The sequence below is a fragment of the Dipodomys ordii genome, unplaced genomic scaffold, assembly GCF_000151885.1.
Source record: "Dipodomys ordii isolate 6190 unplaced genomic scaffold, Dord_2.0 Scaffold165, whole genome shotgun sequence".
NCBI classification, from domain to species: domain Eukaryota; kingdom Metazoa; phylum Chordata; class Mammalia; order Rodentia; family Heteromyidae; genus Dipodomys; species Dipodomys ordii.
Window position 1 is genome coordinate 1,093,158 of NW_012267381.1, and position 20,970 is coordinate 1,114,127.

General features: G+C 38.3%; 1 protein-coding gene across 4 annotated transcripts in view; it reads right to left on the reverse strand.

Moving 5' to 3' along the window:
- The window catches only part of Tlk2 (tousled-like kinase 2), a 116,377-nt gene that overhangs the window by 33,763 nt on the left and 61,644 nt on the right, over positions 1-20,970 (reverse strand). For all 4 annotated transcript variants that reach the window (XM_013033287.1, XM_013033283.1, XM_013033285.1 and 1 more), the window contains 5 exons: positions 17,168-17,263; positions 15,768-15,860; positions 10,103-10,213; positions 8,521-8,657; positions 3,220-3,372 (listed from right to left, as the gene is read on the reverse strand). In XM_013033287.1, coding sequence (XP_012888741.1) covers positions 3,220-3,372; positions 8,521-8,657; positions 10,103-10,213; positions 15,768-15,860; positions 17,168-17,263 — 590 coding nt within the window. The remainder of the gene's footprint in view (positions 1-3,219; positions 3,373-8,520; positions 8,658-10,102; positions 10,214-15,767; positions 15,861-17,167; positions 17,264-20,970) is intronic.

Here is a 20,970-nt window from a genome sequence, read left to right on the forward strand (position 1 = left end):
AAACTAGCCTTGAACAAAAAAGCTCAGGAATAGCATCCAGGCCCTAAGTTCAGGCCACATGACCAACAACAACATCAAAAAAAGATGAAAAGGTTACTTTGCAGTCTTCTGACAAGAAATCCCTATGATTTCTAACATACAATGAAGACTCAAAAGCTAAAAGTTTAACTTGTAAACCATGGAAAAAATTGTGAGCCAAATTTTTACAGTATTTATGAAATTAGTTTTGTTCTATACTTTGGCAAAAACTCAGAGGGATTATTTTAAAATGTTTTAAGGCCCAAATAGGTCAAAGAATTTTATTATTCTTGGTAACTCCTAAGACATTTGTTTCTTGTTTGCCTCCTCCTTTTTTTTTTTTTTTAAAGACAGGGCCTTGCCTTGTAGCCTAGATTAGCCTCAAACTCATGATTCTCCTATTCTTCCCAAGTAACTGGGATTACAGATATGTACCATCACATCTAGCCTCCTAGGTTTTGATTTTATAATAGCAAGGAGAAAGATAAGGTAGAGAATTAGAGTTGAGGATATGGATTCTGACAATGAGACTTTGGGCAACCAACATTAACACTTTAACTCAATTTCCTGAAACAAAGCACAACAAATTAAAGAGGAACAAAGAACAACAAAGTATTGTGTCTATTTAATAGAAACTTTAAAAGAATGCTGAAAATGGTATTTAAACCAATTCTCAAAGGGTTGATTTGAGGGATAATCACTGATTTCATGTTCCATATAATCCAGTCACATTCTTATATCTCAAGAATGAACAAGATGTGCAATTTTTCTTCTCCATCTACCTGCTTCACATTCTAGAAGCATATGCGTAATACTTCAAAGTTTAGACCTCACTGTTTATAGACATATTCTAAATAGCAGAGTGAAACATAGCATTTCCCAGCAGGAAAAGCTATAAAAGAGCCTCTGAGGTTTAATTCAAAAAACAAGTTAAGGCCAGAAGTGGCACTGTGGCTCAAGTGGTAGAGTGCTCGCCTTGAGCTGAAGAGCTCAGGGGCAGTGTCCAGGCCCAGAGTTCAAGCCCAGAACTGGCAAAAAAAAAAAAAAAAAGAGTCTGCAAAAAACAAGTTAAGAACTAATGCATTCAATAGGACTGTTACATTTTTACTTCATAACGGCAGAAATTTCCCCTCCCAAAAAAGGGGAAGAAAAATGAAAACTTATAGATAAGAATTCTCTTCAAATGTAACAGATTCTATATGCGAGATCAAGATAATGTGACCCACTCCAAAGACCTACTTTGGCTTCTGGTCAAGTGAAAGAGCCAAGTCACAAACACTCTTTATTAAAAACTAGACTAAAAGCATTCCAGCATAGATTTTACACAGCATTCCAGATAGCAACTGCATACTGACACACCATGGCCTACAGTCAATTCCAATTATTATTCTGTAGCTAAAATAAATTGGTAAGATTAATTATCTGGAGAAGTTTTCAAATCTGGGCTCCTATTTGGCCTTTTGAAAGAAAATACTTTATATTTTAGTTTTAAAATAATCAATTATATGAAAATCTTTTCCAAACATAATGTTTACTTTCCTTGTCGGTCATGGGGCTTGAACTCAGGGTGCTGCCCTTGAACAATTTTGCTCAAGAGTAGCACTGTACCACTTTTAGGCATGGCTCTACTTCCAGATTTCTAGTGGCTAATTGTAGGTGACTCTCATGGACCTTCCTACCCAAGCTGACTTTGAACTGTGATCCTCAGATCTCAGCCTCCATAGTAGCTAGGATTGCAGGCACTAGTGCCTGGGCCTATGCCTATTTGTGTGTGTTTGCCAGTGTGTGTGTGTGGTTTTGCAAGTGTGTGTGTTTTTGCCACTGTGTGTGTGTGTGTTTTTGCCAGTACTGGGCCTATTTTGGGGGGGGGGGTGTTTGCCAGTACCGGGCCTGTGTGTGTGTACCGGGCCTATTTGGGGTGTGTGTGTGTGTGTGTGTGTGTGTGTGCGCGCGCGTGTGCGTGTGCGCGTGTGTGTGTGCGCACGTGTGTGTGCGCGCGCGCGCCAGTACCAGGGCCTGAACTCAGGGCCTATTTGGGGTGTGTGTGTGTTTTTGCCAGTGCCGAGCCTGTGTGAGTGTATGTGTCTGGGTGTACCGGGCCTTTTTTTGGTGGATAAGATATGAGACTCATGGACTTTCCTGAACCTCAATCCTAAGATTTCCCCTAAGTTAACTGAAGTTCTAAAATTGGGGCTGTATCTTTAAACTCTACAGTCCCTAAAAAAGGCCTAATATAAAATAAACATTTAACATAGACTTACTAAATGAATGCAAAGAAAAGACTTCCCAACACATCAAGTATGTATAGGTTGAGGATTGGTGTTATGCCATCTTTGTCACTGGAACAGAAGAATTTGTCATGGGGCCTGAACTCTGGGCCTGCGCACTGTCCCTCAGCTCTTCAGCTCAAGGCGAGCGCTCTACCGCTTGAGCCACAGCACCACTTCCAGTTTTTGAGTAGTTTATTGGACATAAGAGTTTCACAGACTTTTCTGCCTGGGCTGGCTTTGAACCTCGATCCTCAGACCTCAGCCTCCTCAGTAGCTAGGATTAGAGGCGTGAGCCACTGCCCAGCTCTGAGATTTTTTTTTAATGCTATAATACAAGTAATATTTCTGAATGGATTATAAGTTAGTGTGTTTTGGGAATTGATATAAAAATATTTTAAAGGCATATTAATAAACTATGTAATACTTTTTATTATGTGCCTACCTTTAGAAATAAAGTTTACTTTCAACTAAAAGAGAAAGGGAGAAAAAAAATGGAAAAGGAAGGCATTTATATTCAGGATTTTCTACCCTTCCTATCTCAGCTAATTACTGATGACCAATGAAGAATATTCTTCAATCTGAAGTTGTAGCTAGGCAATTCTGGTAAGAGGATACTAGTTTACCCTGACCTAGAGTCATACGTAAACAGTGATTATTACTGATATAATATTTGTTATGGGAAGCCTAAAATCATGCTGCCAAGAACTGAGATTACTTTTCCCTCTCAGCAAAACTCTCAAAGAAAATCATTTAATTTTATATGGTTTTTATATGCATTGAACAAATCCATTAATGTGAGTTAAAAAGTGATCTGAAACCCTAGAGATATATGTAATTTGTAACTGTTTCCAGTGACATTCAACAGGGTATTTGTATTTGGGAGTTTGGGGTGAAGGCTTTGTGTCTCATTTCCCATCAATGAAGAACATACGTTTCATTTTCAGCTCCATTGGTCTTATTTTTCCGCTGTTTCTGCTCATTGGTTGCTGGAGGGGCCTGACCCATGGCAGGAGGTTTCCGCTTTGCTAACATTTTCCGTTGTCTTTCTATTTCTTCCCTCTGTGAATTTATCCTTTCCTGTTGCCTAGAGATATAAAAGATTTGGCATAGAGAAACAAAATTTTTCTTAAAATTGCTACAGAACAAACATAATAACTTGACATCTACATCTCTGACAAACCAAAATAAAATAAAATTCCTTAAATCAAATAGAGATTTGTACTTGATCTTCAAGATGTAAGAGCTAAGTAACTGGTGAAACATTTTTTGGGGAATGAAATTTAGTATGTTAACTCTCAGCTTCTTTTCCTCCCCAACAGACATAACTTTAAGAGATTAGTAACAGAAAGGGGGTGGAGGGGTGGGGACTAATAACATCTTAAAAGCAGAAGAGAAGGAACATATCGAATTTCTATTATGACCTGTCTGACTTTTAACAGCTAAGAAAACAACTTTAGTATGAACTCATTAAAGGTTTATATTTAATTAAGACAAAAAAAGTATAAATGTTCTAAGTGTCTTCCTCAAATGTCATCTAGAAACATAGTCTATAGGATACCAAATAAAGAACATATGATTGTTCAGATTACTTATACAAGTCAAGAAAGTCATTACCACCCTGCAACTCATTCCCACTTACCCATGTGGTGGCACCTAATCTTAAAAAAAAAAAGGGGAGGGAGGGGCTGGGAAGGTGGCTCAGTGGTAGAGGGCTTGCCTTGCATACATGAGGCCCTGGGTTCAATTCCTCAGCACCACATGAGCAAAAAGAAAAAAGCCAGAAGTGGCACTGTGGCTCAAGTGGTAGAGTGCTAGCCTTGAGCTGAAGGACAGCGCCCAGGCCCAGAGTTCAGACCCCACAACCGGGCCCAAAAAAACAAGCAAACAAACAAACAAAAAAAGACAAAGCCAATGAAGTCTAACAAGAGTGAAGTATTTCATTCTCTGTATGTGCATGTGTATATGCCAGTCCTGGGCTTGAACTCAGGGTCTGGGCACTGTCCCTGAGCTTTTTTGCCCCACAGGTCCATTTCTGACTTTTTACTTGTTAACTGGAAATAAGAGTCTCATAGACATTCCTGCTTGAGCTAGTTTCAAACTGTGATCCTCAGATCTCAGCCTCCTCAGTAGTTAGGCATAAAGCTACCAGTGCCAAGCTGAGTCCCTTCTTTTATCTTTTTTTCTTTTCTTCTTTTTGTCTTCTTTTCCTTTTTCCCTTCTTCCTGCCCTCCTTCATTCCCTCCTTTCCTTCCTCCCTCTCCCTCTCTCCCTATCCCCCTATATACACACACACACACACACACACACACACTCACACTCACACATACATACACACACATCCATGCTGGCTTGATCCTCTTTTTTGTGGGAAGGCTTGAATTCTGGCTTTTTGCTGGTTAATTAAAGAGTCTGCTAGGCTGGTTTCAAGCTACAATCCTCAGATCTCAGCCACTGAGTAGCTAGGATTATAAGCATGAGCTACCAGCATCCAGCTTGTGTAGCATTTCTTATGATACCTTATTTTCTTATAACAATCTACAGGTTGAGCATTCCCTACATGTTTCAGATTTCAGAGCGTTTATTTTGACTCAAGGATGTTTAATCCGGGCTGGGAAGGTGGCTCAGTGGTAGAGTGCTTGCCTTGCATGCCTGAGGCCCTGGGTTTGATTCCTCAGCACCACAGAAGCAAAAAGAAAAAAGCCGGAAGTGGAGCTGTGGCTCAAGTGGTACAGTGCTAGCCTTGAGCTGAAGAGCTGAGAGACAGTGCCCAGGCCCAGAGGTCAGGCCCCATGACCGGACCAAAAAGAAAAAAAAGAAAAGAATGTTTAATCCATAAAGTCTATAAAATATCCCAAATGTAAAAGAAAAATGAAATTTGAAACATTTTTGGTCCCCAGAACTTTTTAGGTTTTTTTTTCATTTGTTGGATGGTTGATGGGTTAGACTAGGACCTCACTTGCTAGGCAGGTAATCTACTACTGTACCACACCTCCAACAAGGAACCAAGCATTTGGATTAGATATTCAGCTTATGGTCTATAAATTTGGAATCAATGAAATTTTCATTATAAGCCAGGTGCTGGTGGCTCACACCTATAATGCTAGCTACTCAGGAGACTAAGATCTGAGGATCATGGTTCAAAGCCAGCCCGGGCAGGAAAACACCTTGAAACTGTTATCTCCAATTAACCACCAGAAAACCAGAAGTGGCACTGTGGCTCAAGTGGTAGAGCCTCGAGTTGAAGAGCTCAGGGACAGTGCCCAGGCCAAGAGTTCAAGCCCTACAACCAAAGAAATTTCCATTATGGGGGCTGGGAAGGTGGCTCAGTGGTAGAGCGCTTGCCTTGCATGCCTGAGGCCCTGGGTTCGATTCCTCAGCACCACATAAGCAAAAAGAAAAAAGCCGTTAGTGGCGCTGTGGCTCAAGTGGTAGTGAGCTAGCCTTGAGCTGAAGAGCTGAGGGACAGCGCCCAGGCCCAGAGTTCAGGCCCCAGGACCGGACCCCCAAAAAAAATTAGAAAAAAAAAAAAGAAATTTCCATTATAAGAAAAGATACTGTTGGGCGCTAGTGGCTCACGCCTGTAATCCTAGCTACTCAGGAGGCTGAGATCTGAGGATTGTGGTTCAAAGCCAGCCCCTCCCCTGCAGGAAAATCTGTGAGACTCTTATCTCCAATAAACCATTCGAAAACCAGAAGTGGTGATGTGGCTCAAGCAGTAGAGTGCTCGCGCAGGGACAGTGCCCAATCCCAGAGTTAAAACCCCACAATCGACAAAAACAAGGCAGGAAGAAAGGAAGGAAGAAAGGAGGGAGGGAGGGAGGGAGGGATACTTTCACAGGGTGCTGGGCACTCAGGCCTATTAGCTACTCAGGAGGCTGAGATCTGAGGATCATGGTTCAAAGCCAGCCCAGGCAGGAAAGTCCATGAGAATCTTATCTCCAATAAACTATTCAGAAAACCGGAAGTGGCACTGTGGCTCAAGAGGTAGAGCACTAGCCTTGAGCTAAAGAAGTGAGGGACAATGCCCAGGCCCAGAGTCCAAGCCCTACAATCAACCAAAAAAAAAGAAAAAAGAAAAGGACACTTTCATTTATGTATCTTGCTACCTAAATTGGTGTATTAAAAATTTATCAAAAATTTAAGATTTACAAGTCTTTGGGGCAATATTGAGGTTTGAACTCAGGTACTCACCCTTATGAGGGAAGGGCTCCCTACCAAGTGAAACACCCAAGCTAGACACCTATTACCATTGACAGTCAAACTGCAAGCTCCTGTCCTCTCTCCCTTTCAGACCTTTTATTCCCATCCTCTTTTCTGGAACCAACCATTTTGTAAAATGGCAAAACCTACTTTCTATCATATTTTGTTTTATTGTTTGAAAAGGATCTTGCTATACAGCTCATGCTGGCTGTGAAATTTTGTGTTTTTGTTTTTCAATTGTGGGGCTTGAACTCAGGGGCCTTACTGTCTTTGAGCTTTTTTTGCTCAAGACTAGGGCTCTACCGCTTTGAGCCACTTCCAGTTTTCTGGTGGTTAACTGAAGCTAAAAGTCTCACAGACTTTCCTGTCCAGGCTGGCTTTAAATTGTAATCCTCAGATCTCAGTTTCCTGAGTAGCTAGAATGTTAGGCCTGAGCCACAAGTGCCTGGCTCTGGCCTTGGAATGTATGATCCTCCTGCCTCAGCCTCCTAAGTGACATTACAGAGTTTTGTTTTGATTACATATAGCTTTTACAATTAATAAGTTTCAATCTGTATTGAAAATATAGGTAGGGTTGGGCATGGTGGTGAACATAGGTATACTACATTCTGAGGCATGGCTCAAGTGCCTAGCAAGTATGACACCTGAGTTCAAACTCTAGCACTGAGAGGGAAGCAGAGGGGAAAGCTAAACATTACAAAATAGAATCCTATAATAGACACCAGGTAGAAACAACTTCCCAAGAAAAAAGATGGATATTTTTATTATTTATATGTCTTAAACCCATGAAAAACATGCTATCCATCTAAGATGACAGATCTTATTGATGTGGTCTCAATTTGCTCTTACGGGAAAATTACCAGACATTTCAGAACCTTCTCAGCGTTAGATTGTTTATTAAGCAGAAAGATAAAATACTGTTACCAAGAAACACTTCAGTTACTTCTCCCCCCCCCCCGCCCCCTTCCATGAGGCTTGAACTCTGGGCTTGGGCGCTATCCCTCAGCTCTTCAGCTCAAGGCGAGCACTCTACCACTTGAGCCACAATGCCACTTCCTGTTTTCTAGTGGTTTACTGGAGATAAGAGTCTCATGGAGTTTCCTGCCCCAGCTGGCTTTGAACCTCGATCCTCAGATCTCAGCCTCCTGAGTAGCTAGGATTACAGGCGTGAGCCACCAGTGCCCAGCTTCAGTTACTTCTTAAAACAATGACTGCTACTTAATAAATAGTCACTGCCAAGGGCTGGTATGAGAAATTAGCCCATTTGAGCCACCATCTGCATTATTACACAGCTCTAGTGAATAATGGAATCATGAGTTCCAACATCTTCTGATCCTATTCTCACAAATCTGGAAACCAGGCAATTTGTACTTCTTGGTCAGGGTACTGATCAGATGAGTATCATGCCTTAGTGTGACTGCTTCCTTGTACTTTGGTCATCATTAGCCGTCTTCCTATGCTTACAGATCACACGATGCCGCTCTGAATCACTGGCCTAATACAAAAGTCTGCTTTTCTTCCTAGGTATCTTTGTCTTGATAGCTGGCCTGGAACTTGCTATATAGCCCGGGTTGGCCTAACACTATCAATTCACCTGCTTCTATGCCAAGTGCTAGTACTTCAGGCATGAAGGTATATATTTTAAGTCCTAACCTAATAACAACTATTCACGCCATTGGAAATTTAGGCTCTTAAATGTTGATTCCCTCCTTAATATATATATCTCAATATTTCAAAACAAAAGGTTTTATTAAAAAAAGGAGTGCTCAAGATCACAAGTTATAGACAAACACAAACAGTACGCTAGTCACCAGCACAACTACTGCCTAGATCCTTGCCTCACAGACTATTTCTGATATCTTCCAAGAGGCCTGGAGTTCAAGACCCAGTGCCAACACCATAAAAACAAAAAAAGAACAACCAAAACTAAAAAATGACAACCATAACCAGAATTCTTAATGACTACAAGTTATAGAAAAGTTAAAAAATTTAAGCAAACTTCCCAATTCTCTTTTTAGTCATAAGGACTTACTTGATAAGGTTCTGGAAAGCATAACCATCTGTCCATTGTTCAGTAAATGAGGCCCCATGTCGGACAGTAGTGAAGTGACCCAATCTCAGGCGGTCCTGCATGCTCTTATCTCTACAAGCCATCTTCTCTTGTTTTGACTTAGGGGGAAAAGACCAAAAGAAAAAAGGAAAGAGAATGGAGATTAATTAGCAACTTAGAAACTGAAAAAAATTAAGATTATTGGGAAAATACTGTTGACAAACGATACACCATCTCAGGTTAGTCAGCAATGATTTCTTGGGTAACAATCTATTCCTAGCTCAGCAGAGTAGACATGATAGGGTAATGAAGAACTTCAGGTTCTTCCTAGGTAAACTTTCTTTGATCTCTGTATCTTTACAGCATCTGATATTTGGACTGTAGCTATGTCCAACTGTGACACTGCCCTATCTTTAGTTTCTTCTCTGCAAGCCATTCCAGAAAACTGGTGCCAATTTATCATGATGCTCCAAACCTACAATGTCTTCTTTTGCTGCAAATTCTGAATCCTGACGTGAGAAAGTCCTCCATGAACTGGAAGAACAAATTATGGGAAACCATAATTCTTATTCCAGGACACTTTAAATACGTCTGATTCTTAAGTACATCGTTAATTTTACATATACTTACTAAAAACTAATTATATAATAAGGATTATAAGACTGCTTAAAACAGAAAAAAAATGAGAAAAACAGGTGTTTATGACCAGTGTTACCACCACTGAATATATTAATTTGTAAATCTAAGTATACATTATGATAAGAACTTGAAGAACAAAGTACTGTGAAAATTCAGATAGAATTATGCTTATTTTTCAGTACTATGGTGTTCAGATTTTATATCAGATTGATTTCAGAAAGTTTCTTTTAAAACTTTAAATAAATGGACTATAATAGCATATGCTAGTATTACTTACCTTTATTATTTTTCAATGGCACAAAAAAGGAATGAATATTTTTTTCCTCTTTTAAACTGATTAATGATTAAAGAAATGGAGCAAAGTTCTACCTATTATTTTTGGCCTCAGTAAAACAATCCCTTTCACATGCACTGAAAAACAGCTCCTTATCTTTTTAACAGCATTCCAAAGACTATGAGAAAAGTAACCACCAGTATAACTCAAGCCTGTAAATTCTAATCTTAAAATTTTTTCCAGGAAATATTGCCATTTTACAGCAAAGTAAGGTAAACATAAGCCAAGTAATTATATACAATTACATGATGATATTATTTTGTGAAGCACAGAGCACCTAATTATCACAATATTATACTCAAAGGCACTCCAAATACCAGCTCTGAAATGGAAATATAGTTAAAACATTGTAGTCTTAATAAGTGTGCTCACTTCCATTGACAGAATAAGAACTGAAAAAAGTCTTACCTGGGTTAGGGTCATGGCCCAATGATAAGGCACCTGCCTAGCATACACAGGTCTAGGTTTGATATGGAGAACATACACAAGAAGTCTTTTCCTATAAAGCCCTGAATAGATTCATCTCAGTCAAGAAAGAGCCACACAATGATATATGTTAATTACCCTGGGATGCCACCATTATTCACTAACCTTTTCTATAAGGAGTTTCTTGCTCATTGTGACACATCTATTTAACCGCTCCTTGTATTTCTCTAACATCTTTTGCTGTTCATCAATCTGCCGTCTCAAATCACAGTTAGCCTTCAATGGAAAAATGTTTTTAAATTAGGTTAAACAGAAAAGTAGCATCTAGGGAGGGAGAAAAATCACTTCTGTTATTAAATCAAAAGCAAAATTTAGATTCAAAGAGGTAAGCATGGCTTTATGAAAGGTGAAAATATTCACCCCTTTAACCACTTAACATTATGTTTTTGTCAATTCTTTTGTCCTGAAAAGTAGATATGTTCTTAATGTTCCTCACAATAACCAGTTACATCTAATATTATGCAAAGGATTAAGCTATCATAAAGTAAAACAAAACAATCTACAATGAATGTTCAAAATATACACTAGCACTTACAGAATACTTTAAAAGTCTAAATAGCATTTAGAAAAACAACTAATTTTTTAAACCATGTAATATTCTTCATGCTTTTATTCTTTCTGCAGCTCTTATTTCTAAGAATATAGTAAATGTGAAAAAAAATAAATGTGAATTTTTATAAATGATTCCCACCAGAAAAGCCAGGCACACACACATGTCCACAAAAGACAGAGCAAACAAGTAAGGTCCTAGTTCAAGAATGCCAAAATGTAAATAACACAGTTAATTTAGCTGTGGTCAGAAACCTGCAGGATGAGCTAAACTTTCAAATTTTCAAGCCTCCAACAATAACAGAGAGGGAAAGAACCACTAACCCAAGGTCAAATTTGGCTTGCAAATCTTGAATTTATTCTTCTTGCATTAAACAAAAAATTTCTACTCTTGGAAAACAATGCTACTTTATAAAAACCTCCTTGAATGATGAAAATATCTGTTATTTCCCAATCAAATGATACAAATGTTTCTGAAACAGTAAAGCATAAACAGAAGATAATTACAAGATACTCAATTTTTGAGACTTTTCAGCTACTCCCCACCCCCTCCCTCTCTCTTCCTTTTTATTTTTGGCAGTGCTGGAGCTTTGCTAGATAGGTATTCCATACTTGAGCCATACTTCCAGCCTGTCCTCATCTTTAAAGTGACTGGTGTGAAACAGCTTCCATCTTCAAGTATTTCTCATTTCCATAAGCACAATTCTATTAGTTTTTCTTACAGAATCCTAGAGGTTATATTATCAAAGGCAAAATGTAACTACATTTGTAAAACTTGACTCTATTAATAAGGAATCTAAGTCAAAGATCATATAATGTTTACATGAAATTCAATTGACTCGGGAAGTCAGTATTTTCTCAAAATCCTAATGAAATGTATGGCAATCAACTGCTGGCAGTCTAAAATGTGAAGAATTAAAAACTTTGTGGTTTTTTAAACACTATGAGCCAGGTGCTGGTGGCTCAAACCTTTATCCTGGCCACTCAGGAGGCTGGGATCTGAGGATCACAGTTCAAAGCCAGCCCCAGGCAGGAAAGTCCATGAAACTCTTATCTCCAATTAATCACCAAAATCCAGAAAATCCACTATATCCATTCTCTTACAGTATAACTCTACTCCCAAACAGAGAAAACAACTTCAGAAGACAATAAGGCGGGGAGGGGGTGTTGGGGTGAATAAAGCTTACTTATAGAACTTATGCTGAGCATGCATGATGCCCTGAGAGGTGGGCAGAGGAGCAAACTGGGAAAGAGAAGGAGAGAAAGGGAAAAAAGGATGGAGGGAAGATCAGGTAAGAAAGGAAGAAAAAAGACAATGAAGTACAAGAGAGTGTTGATGAGTAAAGGCAGAATACCACTCTAGAAAATGGAAGCAATCATTTCTTAAAGCCCAAGGAGTAAAATAAACAGCAAGATAGGATTTAAGTTTTTTACATAAACCACTTTTCTCAATCTTTCCATCTTCAGGCTTCCTTATGCTGGCGATCAAAACCAGGGCCTCATGTATGTTAAGACAAGAACTCTACTACTAAGTTCTACTCCCAGTCTCATTATCTTCACAGTCTTAGGAGAGTCAATGGAGAAGGAGTCCAGAAAAGCTACTTTGGATTAAGCACTACCAAACACTACAATTTAGCTAGGATTTTTTTTTTTTTGGAAGTGGGCAAGAACCTGGGAACTGATTCAACACACAACTTTGCACACTCAGACAGAGAAAAATAATAAAAACAGACCTAGGGGCTGGGAATGTGGCTTAATGGTAGAATGCTTGCTTTGCATTCATGAAGCCCTGGGTTCGATTCCTCAGTACCACATAAGCAAGAAGAAGAAAAAAAAAAAAAGCCAGAAGTGGCCCTGTGGCACAAGTGGTTGAGTACTAGCCTTGAGCAAAAGCTCAGGGAGTGCAAGCCCAAGACTGGCAAAATAAAAATAAAAACAGACCTAAGGAAAGTTTTTTTCTTTTTTTTTTTTTTTTTTTGGGGGGGGTCCCGTCATGGGGCCTGAACTCTGGGCCTGGGTGCTGTCCCTCAGCTCTTCAGCTCAAGGCTAGCGCTCTACCACTTGAGCCACAATGCCACTTACAGCTTTTTTTCTTTTTGCTTCTGTGATGCTGAGGAATCGAACCCAGGGCCTCATGCATGCAAGGCAAGTGCTCTACCATTGAGCCACCTTCCCAGCCCCAGGAAAGTTTTTCTGAATAAGGTCATATCTACTTGAACACAAAGAAAATGTCACCTACAGAATCAAAAGGTTATTGTAAAATACTGTTAGTTGTACTACTAAAAAAATGTAAAAGTTTGGGGCTGGGAAGGTGGCTCAGTGGTAGAGCGCTTGCCTTGCATGCCTGAGGCCCTGGGTTCGATTCCTCAGCACCAGGAAGTGGCGCTGTGGCTCAAGTGGTAGAGCGCTAGCCTTGAGCTGAAGAGCTAAGGGACAGCGCCCAGGCTCAGAGTTCAGGCCCCAGACCGGACCAAAAAAAAAAAAAATATGTAAAAGTTATACTTAGTAAACAGGAGCTTTGCTGAAGGGAATGGCTCAGTAGTGAAGAATGAGACCCTGAGTTCAAACCTCAGTATCAACAAAAAAATAAAATACAAGACAAAAAAACTATTTAAAATACACAGGATGAAATTTTTTAATTAGATAAGGGGAGAAAGTAAATAACAAAAATGTAAATACTATAACTGAAATTCAAACAAGCTACAAGTAAATAGGAGAAAATGCAAAGACAATAATGTTTAACAGGACTCAAAAGAAAAGGGTATTCATATTAAATGAAATAAAATATTAGAAATGCCAGAAATCAGTCAAGTTAGGGAGAAAGGCAATCATTAAGGCATATTTTTCACAGATTTTTAGAATAAAACTATAGAGACCCACACATAGGTACAGCCTTACAAAAATTTAACAGATAGATTATGATGGTGCTTGTTCTTCTGGTCATGGACTTATCTCTCTCTCTCTCTCTCTCTCTCTCTCTGTGTGTGTGTGTGTGTGTGTGTGTGTGTGTGTGTGTGATGGGATATGACAAAAATCTTATGGACTCTGTTGTGTTTTATATGGGAGAAGAAAGCAAAGAATTCTCAGAGAATTCTCAGATTCACAAGAGCATAGAAATTTTAACCTGATGTAAATATCCTGAAAAATATTTACTTAAAAATGCAATTCAGTCCATCAAGAGATGAAAAAAATGACAAAAGATATAAAACATATTGCTAATAACCATGAACACATTTCTAAACATCTGAACTTAAAGCTGTCTATAAGAACTTATTCTTAAATAAAATACTATCGTTAATAATATTAATGATATAATCATAAAAGATGAGCTAGTAAAGATGGGACTTCTGGTTTGAGCTAAATTTTTTTTTTACTTTTTTAATTGTGAAAATACTGTACAGAGGGGTTACAATTACATGGGCAAGATAATGAGTACATTTCTTATCAAGCATTGTAGCCTCCTCCTTTGTTTCCCTTTCCCAAGGTTTGAGCTAAATTTCAAGTTAAAGGACAGTATTTTATGCAGGCTGCCAGTGGCTCATGCTTGTAATGCTAGATAGTCAGGATACTGAGCTTTAAGGATCATGGTTTGAAGCCAGCCCTGGGAAGAAAATCAATCTATAATACTCTCCAATTAACCACCAAAACGCCAGAAGTAGAGCACCAGTCTTGAATGGAAAAAGCTAAGGGACAGCGCTGAGGCCCTGAGTTCAAGCCCAAGTACTAGCATACACACAAAAACATTAAAAATTTTAAACGACAATATACATTTGATTAATTATGAAAATACACATAACATTTTGGGGAGGGCAGGTAAACATAAAAAGTAGCTTTTATTATTTTTGTTACTAAACATCCTTTTATTCAAACAAAATCATATTCAGAAGCACAATACAAGTGGTAAGAGTGCTCACCTAGCATGCATGAGGTCCAGGGTTCAATACTCTCAGTTCATAAAAAAATAAATAAATAAAAATCTTGGGAGCCAGTTTGTGATAGCATATACCTGTAATGCCAACACTGAGGCAGGAGGATATCAAGTTTGAGACCAGCATGGGATATAGAATGAGACCCTGTTTTTTTTGGGAGGGGTAATAAATATATATATTATATATAAATATAAATAAATATTAATAGAAATTGAAATATATATTGTTTTGAAGTATATAAATTCCTGATTTGGCATTTTAAAGTTTCTCTTGAAAGCTTGAAAAATTTTAGACCCACAGGTTAATGGAGGGACAAAGGGAAAACAAATTCAGTAATGATACTTACTAGACAATATGTTAACTAGACAGTATACAATGTGTGGGTGAGGATGAGAGGGAAAAACTGAAAGAGGTCAGGGAAGGTGTGACATTGTCCAAATAGAAATGTATTTATTACCTGACTTGGGTAACTGTAGGCCCTTGTACATAACCTTTATAATAACAATAAAAATTTAAAAAGCCAGGCACCAATAATCCCAGCTACTCAGGAAGATGAGATATAAGGATCACAGTTTGAAGCCAGCCCAGGCAGGAAAGTACATAAGACTCTTATTTTCAATTAACCACTAGAAAATTGCTAATGGAGCTGTGGCTCAAAGTGGTAGAGTGCTAGCCTTGAAGAAAAGAGCTCAAGGACAGTGCCTAGACCTGAGTTCAAGCTGTACAACCAACAAATAAAACAAAAAATGCAAAATGGGTTGAAAGGTCCTTGTTTAAAGGCTATTAAAATTTAAGAATACAAGGATGTGAACGCAGCTCATAGCATATGCAAGACCCTGGAGTCAACCTAGCACTGCAAGAAAACAAAAAGAATATAAAAATAGGAGTCAAAGGCGTGGCTTAGTGCTAGGGTGCCCACCAATCAGCATAAAGCATCAAGTTCAAGTCCCCATCTCCCACTAAAATAAATAAATTTCCTAAATATCAATTAACTAGATATTTTACACTTAATCCCACAATTCTAGATGAAATAAAACACTCCAGACCTATTTAGTATAAATTCAAGTATCAAAATACTGCAATATAGATTTTCAACCCAAAGATAGTATTTAGAATTTACATATAAATGTAGTTTCTACTCGTTTCCTTCAAACTAAAGGAAAATAAATGCCCAAATATTTATTATTCAATTGTTTTATCTGGCTGCAGTAATTATATTCAAAATATGCACACTATCCAAATATACACAACAGATACTTGTTTTAAAAAATCCCTTATATTTTGATACTTACTCTTAATAAATCATCTATTCTTCCCTCTTTCTTCTCTAAGTCAGAATTCTTACTGTTTTCTAGTGCAGATATTTTTTCTATTGTGAGGTCAGACTACAGAAACAAAGGAAAAACCAATTCAGGATTAGTAGCAAAATATTACATGTTCACATTTGTCATTACTTTTCTTGGAAATAAAAGAAATCTTCTAGCTGAAGAAATTAAGTATGCTTTATTCATCCCATTCTTCATCATTAGCTACGGGTTCCTTCCATCCCACTATATATGCACTTCCAAAACATGTCAGTTCTGGAGGCAAATACAAATTCTCAAACTACTGTGCATTGAATCGCACAAAAATACAATACTCTACAAATCAAACTGAAAAGAAGATGACTGTATGGAGACATGACCAAATTGCTAAGGAACAAAAATGCCACCTAGTGGAAACAGATAAATCAGGAGAGAAAGTTTTCTGCATGTTCAACTAAAGTCTATTCTCCAAACAAAATAAAAAATCTGCTCCAGGAGTTTATATAGTTCTTGAGACTTAAAAGAGACTCCAGTTCTCTTACCTTCCCTAAATTCCCATCCCTTCTCTTTCTTTTTTGACAGGCTCTCTTTATATGGCCCAGGATGGCCTCAAATTCGGGATTCATCTGCCTCAGCCTCCTATGCTAGGATTACAGGTGTGTGCCACCATGCCCGATTGTCAGATATAACTTTTATTAACCTTTTTTTTCTCCCCTTTTTGAGACAGAGTCTCACTGTGTAGCTGGGGCTGTTCTGGAAACTTGCTATGTAACCCAGGCTGGCCTTGAATATGCAATCCTCCTGCCTCAGGCTCTAGAGTGCCAAAATACAGGCATGCACCACACCCAGCCCATATATAACTTAAATGTTCACAAATTTAAGAAGGAAATTATGTTAGTGTAGCACATCTTAAAGAACTTTAACTTGGTTCTGCCAAATAAGCAAGCATGTACAAGAAATAAATTCCTTTCGTAAAGCAGAGAGTTAATACTGAAAGCCTACTGGTAAAAACTGACCTGACCAACATTTTGTAAACACTAAGATAATTAGAAACTACATTTTTAGTTGATTTCTACGAAAGAAAACTGAGGACCAAGAAAATAAAATGCAAGTGGCAGAGACAGCACTTGAACCTAAGCCCAGAGGTCTTCAAAGCATGTGTTTTTCTCAATACTATGCTGCACCTCTTGTTCTATAATACAGTTAAAAGCATCAGTTAAAGCATCTTCCAAAGACCTTTAATCCTCATAATGAAAGTTCAGAATACAATTCACACAAATAAGGAAGTACAGCCAAGAAACAAGGGAAGAATAAGAGAAAAATTGTAGTTTCTCAATGATCAAATTTATTCCTGAGTAGATCTCCGCTGTTCATTAATTAAAACCTACCTGGGTCTGTCTGTGCTGGATGGAGATCTGTTTTTGTGAGCTGCAGGAATGCTCTGTGTTGCCAGATCCTGTAGAAGAAGGACTGTTTTGCTGAGCCTATAATAAAGGTACATCACCAATCACAGGAAGGTTTTGCATTTTTCTCCATAAACATTTGTATGAATTTAAACAATTATCTCTATGTAAAACAAACTCTGATGAAAGTCAGAAGTTATGGCTAAGACGAAAGCAAAACAAGTCAAAGACATTCAGAGCTAAATATGGAAGCTCAGACCTTGTTTCTCTAAGTAGGCTTTAAAGTATCAAATATATCCAAATTAGTTCAAATTAGAGAATATGGATAGTTACTCCTGTAATAACTTGTCTTAGTACTTTTTTGTCAGAAAAGGTAAGTGAAACATCTCAGATACAAGGGGTAAAAAGCAGAAAGGATAATGAACTAATATTCAGAATAGTCTCCTACATATACCCACATTAGCAATGAACACACTGGTCTAAAACTTCAAGCTGGAAACTGCAATAGAGCATAACCTTGAATTCAGTACCTAGAATTCTAAGTACTTTGGAAAACAATTGGTCTCCAATATTGCCACTCACTGACTTAGAATCACAAGGTATATCATTTCTTTTACTTTTTAAGTTTTCTTTTGGCAGCAGTACAGACCAAACCCACATGTTAGCCAAGCACCCTACCCACTATGCCACACACCTTAGCCCTATAACTGGCTGGCTTATTTATTATTTTTACAGTACCATGAGAGTAAATTCTAAGCACTTTACTACTTAAGACCTGAGCCCAATCCTTTTGCTTTTAGTTTTTGAGAGAAGACTTGGGTTTTTCTCTCAGCAATCTCAAACCCAAATCCTTCTACCTCTGCTATCCCATCAGAGAATATAATATTTCCAAATATGTGAATTTTAGGGAATTAGGGTATGGCTTAGTAGTAGAATATGTGGTCAGCATACGAGAAGCTGTAGGTTTGATCTTCATACTTCAAAATGCAAAATCTTAGCAACTCAGGAGATTGAAATGTGAGGAGCACATTTCAAAGCTAGCCCAAGCAGGTAAGTCTGTAGGACTCATCTCCAATTAACTACCAAAAAGCTGGAAGTAGAGCTGTGGCTCAGGTGGTAGAGTGCTAACCTTGAGCTGAAGAGCTGGGGGATAGTTCCCAAGCCCTGAGAACTAGAAAAAAAAAAAATCAAAAAACCTTGACAACATTGTATTCTCTCCCAAGTTAGTGATTAAACAGTAATATCCCAGAGCAAGAACAAAATCCATTTCATTAGCCAGGAGAGCTACTGTAATTATAAACTAAGTCCATGATGACAGGTAGTCTTCCAAAATCCACTGAAATGCAGAAAATTTTTTTATTATGTCAAATGGTTTTCTTTTTTCTGGTAAAGATACTGTACAGACAGGGTACAATTACATGAGTAAGGTAATATTTCCTACTGAGCGTTGTTACCCCCTCCTTTGTTTCAGAAAATTTTTTTTTGAGACAGCATCTCACTATGTGGCTAAATGGTTCTGAATTTATAATCCTGCATCTCTGCACTCCTTGCCCTGCCCATTCAATACTGGGATTACAAGAATATACCACTATACTAAATTTTGAGGACTTTGTTAGGACTTTAAGCTCAGACCTACAATCCTAGTTTTTTAGGAGTTTTTTCAGTTTCCTCCTGAAACTGAGGACTGCATTTCAAATCCAGCATGGGAAGACAAATTTAGAGATTATTTCCTATTAACCATCAAAAAGCTGAAACTGGAGACAGCTTAAGTAGCAGAGTGCCAGTTATGAGCCAAGTGAGCGTAAATCCTAGTGGTACCAGCACCCAAAAAAAAAAGGAATATTCAAAAGATATATACACATATATATATATACACACACACAAATACATATATATATATATATATATATATAATTTTTTTGTAAAATCACAAGTCAGGTACTTGTGGCTCACATATGAAACCCTAGCTACTCAGGAGGCTGAGGTCTACACATCACAGTCAGAAGCCAGCCCAGATAAGAAAGTCCATGAGAGCTGGGCACTGGTGGCTCACGCCTGTAATCCTAGCTACTCAGGAGGCGGAGATCAGAGGCTCGAGGTTCGAAGCCAGCCCAGGCAGGAAAGTCTGTGAGACGCTTATCTCCAATAAACCAATAGAAAACAGGAAGTGGCGCTGTGACTCAAGCGGTAGCGTGTTCGCCTTGAGCTGAAGGACAGCACCCAAGTCCAGAGTTCAAGCCCCATGACCAACCAAAAAAAAGAAAAGAAAGTCCATGAGACTCTTTATCTCCAATGAACCACCAGAACCTAGGAAGTAGAGCTGTGTCTCATAGTAGAGCACTAACTCTGAGCAAAAAAAGCTCAGGGAGAGTGCCCAGTCCCCAAGTTCAAGTCCCGTGACTGATACCACTCTCTCTCACCCATTCTCTCTCTATATACACATATACGCATATATGAATATGCATGGAGAATATGAAATTCTGAATTTTATAGTTCAAATTATCTTAAGAATGAGAAACAGACATGTCTTGGAAAACAGATCAGGCATGGTAGCAAACACGCACACACCTCTAATATATACACTAAGAACACTAAGGAAGGAGGATTCCAAGTTTAAGGCCAGCCAACAGTATCTTATCACAATACCAAAAAAAAAAAAGAAAAGAAAAAGCTTAGCCATCAGAATAAAGCCCTATATTTCAACAACTTGTACAGAAGCTGGTTTTCCCACTTACAGATTTCAAAACACAGAAAATAGTCAACTCTACCACCATTGTTAACGAAGAACTATTTGAAAAACAGAACTAAGCTAACACACAACAAAACACAAAAAAGCAACATCAGAAAACAATCCATGCTAATATATGATAATCAGCTAGTCCTTAATTCAACTAAAATACCTATTTTCAAGAAAACCAACAGTAAGAAACTGATCAAAACCTGATCACAGAGAAAACAGATAACTAAAATATAATCAATTTTAAGAATTATGTGGGCTGGTATTAGTGGTAGAGCACTTACTTGCCTAGTACACACAAGGCCCAACACCCAGCATTGAAATAATAATAATAATAAGCCGGGCACTGGTGGCTCATACCTGTAATCCTAGCTGCTCTGGAGACTGAGATCTGAGGATCATAATTCAAAGCCGGCCAAGGCAAGAAAGTCCATGAGACTATTACCTCCAATAAACCACTAGAAAACCAGAAGTGGCACTTGGCCCAAGTTGTAGAGTACTAGTCTTGAGTGAAGAGCTCAGGGACAGCACCCAGGCCCAGAGTTCAAGCCCACAACCAACAACAACAACAAAAAAAAAAAGAAAGAAAGAAAAAAGAAAATAAGATAATATATTCAAGGTTCAGGGAATAGAAAAAGTGGGAGTGGCTACTTAGCAGCATAAGAAGTTTAAGCCCCAGTACCAAGATAGATGAACAGAAAGAAAAATATTCAGAGGGTCAAAGAACACTAAGAAAAACAAGAAAACATAAATGTGACAAACATTATCAAAAGCTTAAATACTGAATAAATAATGAAATGGACAAAGCTGAATATAGCACCAATAATTTAGAAGATAACAGAACTCCCAGAAGACAACAAAGCACAAAAGAATTAAATATGAGTAGCAGAAAGGCTCTATGTCTCTAACAGCTTTTGCAAACAAAAGAACAGAGGATTTTTTTTGGGGGGGGGGGTTCGGTCATGGGGCCTGAACTCTGGGCTTGAGCACTGTCCCTAAGCTCTTCAGCTCAAGGCTAGTGCTCTACCACTTGAGCCACAGCGCCACTTCC